At 42.9% G+C, this 12,500-nt stretch overlaps 1 protein-coding gene across 1 annotated transcript in view; it reads right to left on the bottom strand.

Moving 5' to 3' along the window:
• The window catches only part of LOC143019691 (uncharacterized), a 75,666-nt gene that overhangs the window by 8,324 nt on the left and 54,842 nt on the right, over positions 1-12,500 (bottom strand). The window contains exon 5 of the mRNA XM_076175650.1: positions 8,126-8,367. Within this exon, the coding sequence (XP_076031765.1) occupies positions 8,126-8,367 (242 nt within the window). The remainder of the gene's footprint in view (positions 1-8,125; positions 8,368-12,500) is intronic.

Raw genomic sequence — 12,500 nt, 5'->3', positions numbered from 1 at the left:
ATGGATGTCGCATGTGACGCAGGTGTGACGTCATACACGATAAACTTTCTTCAGTCAGATTCTGATGTCCGTCCGCAACTGAAGAGGAACCCGAAACGTCGCCAGGGAATCGTGTTTAGCAGCACAATGAATGTATGTGTATGTATGTATGTATGTATGTATGTATGTATGTATGTATGTATGTATGTATGTATGTATGTATGTATGTATGTATGTATGTATGTATGTATGTATGTATGAGTGAAGAAAGACTAGTAAAAGAGGTATGGAAGGCAGATGTGGAGGGAGTGAACATGAGGGGACGTCCTAGGATGAGATGGATGGATGGGGTGAAGGGGGCTTTGGGGAAGAGGGGAATGTCTGTTGAGGAAGGGCGGGAGAGGACAGAAGACAGGGGTGAATGGAGAATGGTTGTATATGGAAGATGTTGTGATGCATGAGGTGGAATGGACGGGGGGATGGGGGGTGAGGTAGTGTGTGTGAGCAAAATTTTGACGCAGCCCGAAGAGATTTCTCCCCGTCCTCTCCTTTATATGGGGGGACGGAGAGGGGGGGTCGCCGATTTAATGAAGCGGCCTTACTGTGGATGTGCTGTGTCTTGCGACACTGCTTCTGACCCAGGGCAATGGACAGGGTGCAGGGATGACCCGTCATCTAGGAGGTGCTAAGATGGGAGGGAGGGTGGAGGGGTGTGGGGTGTTTTCGGGGATGGAACGGGTGTGAATGATTTTATGCCTTTTCCTTTTTGGCTACCTCCCTAGTAAGGGGGAAAAAGCCTTGGTATATGTATGTATGTATGTATTTATATATGTATGTATGTATGTATGTATGCATGTATGTATGCATGTATGTGTGTACAGGTATGTATGTATGTATGTATGTATGTATGTATGTATGTATGTATGTATGCATACATGTATGTATGTATGTATGCATGTATGTATGTATGTATGTATGTATGTATGTATGTATGTATGTATGTATGTATGCATGTATATATGTATGTGTGCGTATATGTATGCATGTATGTATATATGTATGCATGTATGTATGCATGTATATATGTATCTATGTATGTATGTATGTATGTATGTATGTATGTATGTATGTATGTCTGTATGAATGTAATATATGTATGAGTGTATGCATGTGTGTATATATATATGTATACTTGTATGTATATATGAATGTATGTGAGTATGTATGTATGGATGTAATATATGTGTGTATGAGTGTATGCATGTGTGTATACGTGTATACTTGTATGTATGTATGTATGTATGTATGTATGAATGTAATGTATGTATATATGAGTGTGTATATGCGTATTTGAATGTATACTTTAATGCATGTATGCATATATACATTTCTTTTATCATTTAAGTCTTAACATTTCATTCAGTTACTCATCCATCTGTTTTGTTCGTCCATTTTTCGTTTGTTTGTTTTGTAGCAGTAGGCTGTGGTGCTCTTGGCCTCCTGCTGCTGGTCGCGGCTGCAGACCTTTCGTTGCCTCTTTGATCACATGAGAATAGTGCCTGTCCTGAGTCCCCCTTTCATCGTCCCTTTCTTTTTTGCTCTTGGTCGAGGCGGAAGTTCGACATTAAATCACGTCCTTCTTATCGACCTCGTCCACTGCTCATCCATCACCATGAGACGCCTTTCAGACCTCACCGCAGAGTATCTTTTTAATTTATCAAACCCTATTTTTTCTTATATAGTTATTATGTAAATGTTTCGATAGTTCGGTCCATGGTGACCCAGGTTGATGATGAGTTTCCCGAGGGCCAAGAAGACAAGAAGAAATGCTCGAGGGTGGTGCCGTCAGGGCCCTGACTGAGGAAGGCGTCGCTGCCCTTTCACCCTGGGCACTCCTGGCGTTCCCCAACGTCCTAGTTGGGCGCCTTAAGCTTGGCACGATAGGATGGCTGCCTCCCTGGCCTCAATGTTATCGACTTGCAGCGGACAGAAAAAATAACGTATGTATAAACACACACACACACACACACACACACACACACACACACACACACACACACACACACACACACACACACACACACACACACACACACACACACACACACACACACACACACACACACACACACACACACACACACAGACACAGACATACACACACACACACACACACACACTCACGCACAAATACACGAACACACACACACACACACGCACACACAGTGGCGTAGTTGGTAGAGCGCTGAACTGCCACCATTGTGGCCCGCAGTTCTTGTTTCGAATCCTGCCCAGGGCCGAAATTATTTCGGTACCACTGCGCTTCGGGTCGTTTGTGAAAGGTCATAGCATTACCCATAGATCGGACCTACGAGCTCTGAGCTCTCTTCCAGGAGGGAAATAGCTGTCGATCACGAGTCCAACACGTGATCCAAAGACCAAGTGAACACACACACACACACACACACACACACACACACACACACACACACACACACACACACACACACACACACACACACACACACACACACACACACACACACACACACACACACACACACACACACGCGCGCGCGCGCGCGATTCGGTGGCGCGGTAGGAAAAGTTCAAGACTGTCAGTATGGCAGTACCGGCGATATCTGGTTCGAATCCTGCCCAGGGCTGAAATTATTTCAGTATCGCTGCGCTTCGAGTCGTCACTCCAACTCTCCTGGGGGGGAGTTGGGTGTGTGTGTGTGCGTGTAAGGTCATAGCATTACTCATAGATCGGTCATACGAGCTCTGAGCTCTCTTCCGAGAGGGAAATAGCTGTCGATAACGAGTCCAACACGTGATCCAAAGACCAAGGTGAACCAAGGTGAATCACACATACACACTATACTTCATTTAGAAATATTATTTTGGTTAGGGTTAAGGGTTAAAATTCATGGCGTGTTAACACGCCACTACTGTAGTGTCCCCTTTACTCGCGTAGCATTTTTGTGACATAAGAATTAATATGATTAAACAAACCATTGTATATGTCTATAGATATTATTTATATTTGTGAAATTAACGTTGCCACAAACCATGATCGATTTTGTAAGAAGAAAGCATGTAAATGTAAAATTATTGTATAATTTTACCAACTGTTGAAATATTGGTTATTTTTTTTTAATATCAGTCCGGGCGGAAATAAATTATTCACAAACTTCTCTTAGTTTTTTTCAGGTTTTTTAGGTTTCTTCACCTTTTAGCTGTAGACATTTAGTGTCAATCCACAAACACACACACACACACACACACACACACACACACACACACACACACACACACACACACACACACACACACACACACACACACACACACACACACATGCACATACACATTGTGATAAAAAAAAATGTGTCCATATGATATTTGTGGTTGTGTGTGCATGTATTTTCAAACTAAGGTTTCCCAACCTTCCAGGGGCGGGGCGCACATCTGGGAGGGGGAGTGTTTGAAGCTATATTTAATTTCCAAAAAAAATATTTTGGTTAGGGTTAAAGGTTAAAGTTAGGTGGGGTATGGTTAGGTTAGGGATTATTCACGAACTCGCAGCAACGCGCGGGTAATTTGGCTAGTATATATATATACAGTGTATATATATATATATGTATATGTATATATACATATATATACACATATATATACATATATATAAGTACATACACACACACAATTTTTCTTTTTTTTTCTTCCTTTACTCCCTCTATACATATGACTTTTTACAGGTGTTATTGTAATTACAAACGTTTAGTTCTAGAGTTCTTTAACCAAATTACCTAAAAAAGAACGATCACCTTAGCTAGTTCGCCACTGGACCCATGACGGGCGCATTCACCTTTCCATCCTGCCTTCTCTCCAGTGTTGCAACGCAGTTGGGATTTCAGAGTCATATAACGTGAGGTAAATATCACCCCGACATTTGGTATCTGCCTCAATAATTCAGATGCCAGGTCAAAACTATGTAGTCCTCTTCCCCCGAGCGGCTGACATGCGCAGGAAGGCAAAAACGACGTTGGAGTACAAGTATACTTTACAAGTCTACATTGATTGAGCCGAGTGTCTACGGCACAAGATTGTGTATGCTCGTTGATTGGGTGATTTATGTACTTGATTGAATATGATCAATGTCCTTTAGTGGAGTATTAGTTCTTAAATAGTATTTCATTTTATTCTTGATGGTTAAGGGTGGCTGGTACATGTACCTTTCGAAAGACTCGTGACCTTTCTACACATAAGGTTCCAACCTTGTGTAATTTTGTTGGATATCTTTTGGAGCTATCCAACATTTCTAACACAGCAATGAACGGTAAAAAAATAAAGATAAAAATCACAAAGAAAACAAGAAAATATACATTAGTTTGTTGCCGGCATAAAGGAATTAGAAATATATATGATCAAACTGATAACTTACTCTTGGATGTCCACAACATGTATGTGTCTAGGAGAAGCATTGGTTAGCGTTCCTGTATAAAACGCTTGAGGCCCGAGTTTCATCCCAGGGAAATGCTTTTAGGCAATTGTTCAAGTCCCATTTACACGGCTTCCCAACCCCTTTCTGCAACGGCGGACATAAGAGGCGCAGTAGACCAGTGTCCCGTTCTAATGCTTCCAGCACCTCACCCCTATGACGAAACTGGGTTCAGAAACACAAGCCCACGTGTACTTCCTGGCACACGCACACACACACACTCGTATAACCTCACCAAGCCGGAGTAAACCATCACAGTGAGATATGAAGGTTGTTTCATCACCTAGAGGGTAGTCCGGTCCTGCACTAGACCACTATATAGGTTTGTGTGAATGTGTGCATTTAAATAAAGGAGTTGTAATTTACCCAACGCCAGAAACTTTGAGAGATCCAACACCAGTACCGAACCGAGCTGATCATAGTCAAATGGTTCCCGACATCGGCTTGGCTACCTCGTCGTTAAGAACAGTTTTGTGTCGTAGGAACCTTTTCTTCCCCGTGATTCTCGGCTTGAAGCCGCCTTAAGAGAGGTAATAAACTAGGGAGGGTTGGTCACGCGAGCCCGAAGAACAAATTCTTTCTCTTGTGTGCACTAGCGCCGTATCGGAAGCGTGTGGATCTCGTTTCCTTAAGTCGCGGGTTCGAGTCCCGCACTTCTTTCTGGTTCCCAGCAGTGACTGTTACCTGCTACAAGAAACCTTAAATAGTATGGGGTGTAGGGGACAGCTTTGATCACAGTTAAGCGCCTCCTGGCGTATACCCCTTATTTAGGATCGCCAGAGTTGGTGTGTGGCATCAGCCAATCGAGCTGAGTGAGAGGCGCAGGTGACCTAATATGACCTAGTAGGTATTTAGGAGCTTTGACCGACTCGTCTGTACTTCGCCGTATCTTGCATCAGCTTGTTACCATTGTTTATACATAAATAAAACATCTTGTCTAGATTTCAAATAAAGCTCATAAATTATGCAGGTTTATTGTCTGCTATATTTGACATGTTTGCGATAATAGTAGGGAAATTGTAGATTTTTATTTTATCACGATAGGTTGCAGGAATTTGAAGCTATGCGGCATTTGGTCGTCCGACTTATCAGGATTTATTAATCTATGCCTTTGTTTCTTGGCTACCTCCCGTGTAAGGGAAATAAAAAAGCCTTTGGTATATGTATGTATGTATGTATGTATGTATATACTAATCACGAGAACTATGATCTAGTGGCTACGGATCATTTGATCCCCGTGAGCAAAATTTAGAGGCCATCAGGAATAGTTCTTAAAGTCCGTGGCCACGTTTTTGGGCCTTTGGGTTATTACCCTCCACGCACAAGTACTTTGTCATGGTAAGGTTCCCTCCCCGTGTGCCGAAACCTGATAGCCGTCGCTGTCCGTCCCCCTCACGGAAGCCGCATTGGTTTGGCGGTCGGTAACACGAGAGGCGAGGACGGACACGCTGATCAGCCAAGACCATCGATCGAAAGTGAGGTGCTCGATCCGCCTAGAGCGTTCCTGTGGCTGCTCAAGTATGTTTCAGTGCGTCTGTGCAAGTTAAAGGAAAACATACCTAATTCGTCAGACGCCAGGTTAACCTTTATTGTTCATACCCACAACTACATTCGCATTAGGCTACACGGAAGAAAAAACCTCGCCAAGTTTAGTTTAGGCTAAGTACTTTGTAATAAGTGTAATATAATGGAGAATTTTGAGTCATAAAAATCACAACTTTAATTTTTTCCAATTTGTACACAGAATTATTTGAAAGGGAAATGTGATCTGGAATTCTCTCTCATGATTTGAATGTGAAAGGTATGTCGATGACATTTTGTGTATTCATCTTTTGGTTCTGATTTAATTTTTTTCACTCTGAATCATTTACTATCCTTAACTGTGTTTTAAGTGGAAATAGAAGATAGAAGAAGAAGGCGGATTGACCTTTCTAGACGTCTTTTCACAGATATTTTTAGTTTGATATTTTCAGACAACACGCCAGTCTGTTGTCTTATGTTTAGTTCTATTCTATTGTTTTCTTCCACGTTTCATAGCGTTCATAGGGATTTCATGTCTGAATGTTTACATAATGAATTGAAAAGATATATGCGATATTGTATTTACCATAAAATATCCTTGACTTTTGGTTGAAAAGACTCGAACGATCGGTAGGTCTTGGCATGGTGTGCCTCTCAAAAGTGACCAGTGGCAGATAATACCCGCAAGTGGTGGTTCTGCAAAGCAGACGTGGGAGAGAATCATCCCCCTGCCCCCCCCCCCGTTTTAAAAACCCCTCAGAATCCTTACCTCCATCCAGAGTTGCAACCCCGAGGGCCTGGCACTGGGTTCCCGGTCCAGGCCCAGGAGAGGTCCAATACACGGGTTCGTGAGCAACCCAGGGATCCGGATGAAAATATCCCGGGGATTACTTAGAAGACTCAAATCCAATCCTAGTGGGCAGTGGAATAACTTAACTTTCATTCCTGCACGTGTAGTATCATTGTATTTTTTTTTTGGTGGCGTTAATGCTTCTGCTTAATAAGGCCATTATAATGTGAAGCATTTGATAACATTCATTGCAGTACCAGTATGTGCTGGATTTGTCTTAATATATAACCGTTCTTTATTCGGTATCGATGGTCTTATGACTCCGGTGCTACTTGGCGGGGGAAAGGTCAAGAGCCCTGGTCCAACACACGAGAGCCAATAGTCCTTCAGAGGCAAAAAGATCTTGCGCAGAGCAACCTTGTAGAATGTCGCAAGATGTTCATAAAAATATTCACGAAAATTTTTGATAGTGTGCCGCCAGAGAGAGAGAAAAAAAACAAAATAAAACAAAATAGAAAGACAAAGAGAACGAAGAAAATAAAGTGTGGTGGCTTGCACAAAAGAATCTGTTGAGGAGTAGTGGTATTTCAGTGTTTGTAAAAAAAAAAAAAAAAAAAAAAAAAAAAAAAGGACTTGTCACTGTCACAAAAGATCACAGGTCAAAAATCTTGAGAGACTCACAGACTCTCACAAAGGACGGCTTAGGTACTTGTCAATTGAAAGGCCCCAACCACCCCACCCACCCTTTCTGAGCGGCGGGTCGGCGTAGGTCCACGTGACAGCCAACACTAACGGCAGCATAATGTGGCCAAGATGTAACCGAGTCAGCATGTAGGCAACTAATACTTGCCGTCCAGAAAGGCTGGAGATTCGATTGACAAGGGTACAGAAAGAAAGGCTGTTCCCAAGAACCCTTGTGAGTGACGAAACATATGGATAGTTGGTGTTAACATAAGTCGCATAAAAAAGGAAATATTTATCATAGTATATAAAAACAGACCCCATTAGCAAATCCACCAACTCTTTCTCTAACCCATCATTCACGCAGAGAAATAGGTTTCATCCAATCTACAAAGACTAATTGTAGAAGTTTTAATTAATTCAAGATATCGTGATGATAAGGTGTGAACTATAGTCCAATCTTTCCCGCTTCAGGGTTACATAACATAACGAGAAACGTCGACCGAATCATGAAATTGTCTGAATAAAGTGATGAAAGAAAAAATGAAAGTAAAATAAGATGAAACAAATACGTGATGAATAAAAAATAGATATGTAAATGGATAAATGAAAATATACAATAATGAAAACAAACGTTCGAGATGGCTCACCTTTGTCATATCCAGGGGGGAAGGTGTAGTCGTTCTGTCCGCCCGGGGACGAATAGTAAGAGTGGCCCCCGTGGGCGGGGGTGTTGGGGAAGACGCGGTGGGCGCGCGAATTGTGAGATCGCCGACGCCCGTGGCGCCGGTTGTGGGCGGGAGATCGTCGTGGGCTGGAGAAGGGTCCGTTCCTCCACCGGTACCACCATCCTCCTCCAGTGCACAGCAGAATAATCAGAAGCAAGAGCAACCTGGCAGATAATCAAGAGACGTTAGAGGAAGTGTTGGTCGATCTTGTCTCATGTAAACAAGAAGTGTAGAAAGTAAACACCCTTCACGGGGGGGAGTATATCAGATAAAATCCGCCCTCCTCTTATCCTGGAGATGACATTAATAAATCGCCATGTGCGCGGTCATGTTTGATGAAAATATGCAGACTCATTTTGGTTTGGAGTGAAAATTTCACACACCCCTCCCACTAACGGGAAGATGGTTCTTATTAAGCATAGAGTGACGTGCATTCACACACGTTTCAGAAAAACCTGCACATCAGCTTTCTTCAGTCATTTACTAAATCGATGACTTCGACGAATCATGCGTTTCCTTCCACAATATAATACACATATTTGTCTCTGATGGGAATCCCTGGAAGACAGAAATCTTCAATATTCGAGATGGAATCTAAAAACTGAAGAGACTGTTTCTAATATTCGGAAGTCGTTTTAATGAAGAATGTTGGAATTTTCCAAATATCAGAAAGTCTCAGCAGAGATGACTGTCAGTATTTAATTTCCCTCGCAGCCATTTTAACCTGGCAACCCAGTTTTAGAGATTGTTCTTGTTTTTCTTCTTCTTACTGACACCAGTAATCGGCTGAAGCCAAGCCCTGTGCTGGAGGAATTCATGCCTACTCCAACAGATTCCTTTCCTGTCTATCTTAATTTGAAGTCACGCATGTTCTGGACTCATAATACCTCTTCTGGTGCACCGTTCACCTTATCCATCACTATATATGTGAATTTGTTCTGTTTACATCCTTTCACATTTTGATTTACAGTTCACATTCGTGTTTTATTGTTGCATGTTGGCCGAATTATGTTTTCTTTGTTCAAAGGATGCCTTGCGTCAATGTCTCCTCTCTCCCTTCTTTCCTCCAGAATGATCATTCGTAGACTCAACAATATCTCTTCACATCTCTTCGCGAGTAAAACTTTGTATTTGGTTTTAACCAGTGCTTTACACCCCATGGGAGAGGACATTGTGTGACTGTGTGTGTGACTATTTGTACGTGTGTTTGTGTGTATGAGTTGGAGAAAGAAAAGAGGAGATAGAGATAGAGATAGATAGATAGATAGATAGATAGATAGATAGATAGATAGAGAGATAGACAGAGAGAGAGAGAGAGAGAGAGAGAGAGAGAGAGAGAGAGAGAGAGAGAGAGAGAGAGAGAGAGAGAGAGAGAGAGAGAGAGAGAGAGAGAGAGAGAGAGAGAGAGAGAGAGAGAGAGAGAGAGAGAGAGAGAGAGAGAGAGAGAGAGAGAGAGAGAGAGAGAGAGAGAGAGAGAGAGAGAGAGAGAGAGAGAGAGAGAGAGAGAGAGAGAGAGAGAGAGAGAGAGAGAGAGAGAGAGAGAGAGAGAGAGAGAGAGAGAGTGTGTGTGTGTGTGTGTGTAAGGGGTCGACACTTGTTCCTCCTGCTCTATGAACCAGAAGGATGACGAGGTCGCAGGCAGCACCACAAAGTTTTCATCAACTGCAGTTCGATTCTCTTGCTGGTGAAAGGGGGGGGGGCAAGCTTACACCAGGAAGCGGCGCCTAACTACGGCACGAGCCGTCACTTATGCCCTGTATACTCGGACAGCCTGGACAAATGACAGTCACCTGTGCCCGGAGGTCATCGAACTCAGATCCGATTAGTTACAAGACAAGTTTGATGACCATTGCACCGCTATGCGACTCGACAGGCCGCACGAAATACTGTCGCCAAACAGTGTCGCATAAACTGGAGCGAATTGTAACCTAACCGCAATACTGGTTTCTGAAAAGAACTACTGAATGAGACTCTAACACATCAAAGCCATACTTCACGGGTGCTACTATAGCTATTGTGTAGTCTACTTGTACATTTATGCTCTAGCGAAGTCTGAGTGTGAAGTACATGCTTTAGTGTGCAGTCTACCACATATTTTCACACTTTGGGATATAAAGAAAGAATCTTACATCGATCTATCTAAAATGTAGGAAAGTACTATAACATAGACAAGCTTGTGCTAATAGAATATCGGTGAATATGAATCCTACATTGAAGACATTGACTTCTTACATCTGGGCACTTCGCCTATCATAGGACACAGAAAGGACACAAACAATGACACTACCATATCCGTAACATGACTCTGCTTCTTGTAGCACATCCAGAAGATTGTTCTCACGTCACAGCGCGTGACACTGCCGCCGCCGTCACTTATTTAGGTCACGCCCCCCCCACGTGACGGACTTCGAGTTACAGCGCGGATCGTCTGCTCTCTGGAAACTGTAGTCGGCCTCCCGCCACAATCGCGCTCTACTTATCTATCTAGTTTTCTATCCCGACGCTTCGAGTCTGCTCTGCTGCCTCCTGTGATCCTCGAGATTTAAACCACAACTGTAAGGTAATCATAAAGTGGACCGTCAGAAGTAGAAGAAGACACGAATGAATGTACGAGGGTCCGGCCGGACGGGCTGACGACTCTTTGCCTCAACGTGGTTCCCCTTGAGTCGCACGAGGGACCGAACCTGCCTCTGCTCGTATCCTCCTCCTCCTCCTCCTCCTCCTTCCCAGAGCAAAGGGTTAAAGAACTAGTGTGTGTGTGTGTGTGTGTGTGTGTGTGTGTGTGTGTGTGTGTGTGTGTGTGTGTGTGTGTGTGTGTGTGTGCGCGCGCGCGCGTGTGTGTGTGTGTGTGTGTATGCACGTGTGTGTGTGTGTGTGTGTGTGTGTGTGTGTGTGCGTGTGTGTGTGCGTGTGTGTGTGTGTGTGTGTATGCACGTGTGTGTGTTTGTATGTACGTGTGTGTGTGTGTGTGTGTGTGTGTGTGTGTGTGTGTGTGTGCACGCGTGTGTGCACGTGTGTATGCACGTGTGCGTGTTTGTATGTACGTGTGTGTGTATGTGTGTGTGTGTGTGTGTGTGTTTGTATGTACGTGTGTGTGTATGTGTGTGTGTGTGTGTGTGTGTGTATGTGTGAGTTTGTGTGTGTGCTCGCGCACGTGTGTGTGTCTGTGTGTGTGTCTGTGTCTGTGTGATTCTTAGGGCTTGAATTCTAACCATATATTGCTGATGGATATGTAATCTTCTTGAGATTCCTATCTTCTTCATCGTCATTTAGAACCTTTGACGTCTTTGGCTGAGTATTGCCCAGACATCAGCCTCTGCATGCAGGCACATTTTGAAAACTCCTTTTGAGGGTGTGGGGTGGGGGTGCACAGTGCCAATAAGGAAGTTGTAGATAAACTATTTTGAATCAGTGGTCCTCAGTTTTATATCTACTTATGTATCTATTTCCTTATGTATTTGATTATCCATTTATTCATACATTTATTTATTTGTTTGTTTATTTATTTATCTATTTATCTAGTCATTTATTTATTTTTGTACATATTTATATACTTGTCTATCTAATTATCTACCTATTCATGTATCTACATATTACTGATCATGGGCAGCCCTTATTATTGGCAGTTTACCTCTGTAACCCTTTCATGATCGTTATCAAAAATGATAAAAAAAAATTCTATTTTCTTTCACTTTAGATTACATCGCAGCCGTGTTTCAGTGTCATGTGAGACCTTTTGCAAAGTGATTTAACGCCCTGCAGACCCATTCGTGAGGTCATTGACAATCCTTCTACGGATTCCCCACATCTCCTTTATGACTCTCGGTCTCCCGGAGGAGGAAGATGACCGCCCTCTAGTGATGTCAGGAGGAGATCGAGGCTCATTCGCGCGGCATTACGCTCTCCAGATCATTTCCGGACATCGGGAACTGCTGGTGAGAAATTTCGTTCATCGATCTTGCCATCAGGTTCTAGAGCAGCTTAGAAATAAATGAACCGCGGTGTGTGTGTGTGTGGGTATGTGTGTGTGTGTGTGTGTGATATTCAAGAAGATTTAGATCAATTACAGCAATGGTCTGAAAAGTGGCTAATGAAATTTAACACAAGTAAATGCAAGGTAATGCACATAGGTAAAAATTACAGTAATTACGATTACAAGTTATCTGGAAATTCGTTAACAAAAGTGGATAGTGAAAAAGATCTCGGCGTAATTATCAGTAACGACCTCAAAGCAAATAAGATTCTGGGATTGATTGCGCGATCTTTTGATTTCAAAAGTCCATCACTCATTAACAAG

Source organism: Oratosquilla oratoria, chromosome 37, assembly GCF_046742065.1.
Source record: "Oratosquilla oratoria isolate Oo_2021 chromosome 37, ASM4674206v1, whole genome shotgun sequence".
In the NCBI taxonomy this organism is placed as follows: domain Eukaryota; kingdom Metazoa; phylum Arthropoda; class Malacostraca; order Stomatopoda; family Squillidae; genus Oratosquilla; species Oratosquilla oratoria.
Note: the sequence above shows the minus strand (reverse complement) of the source record. Positions and strands in the feature narration are given on the sequence as shown.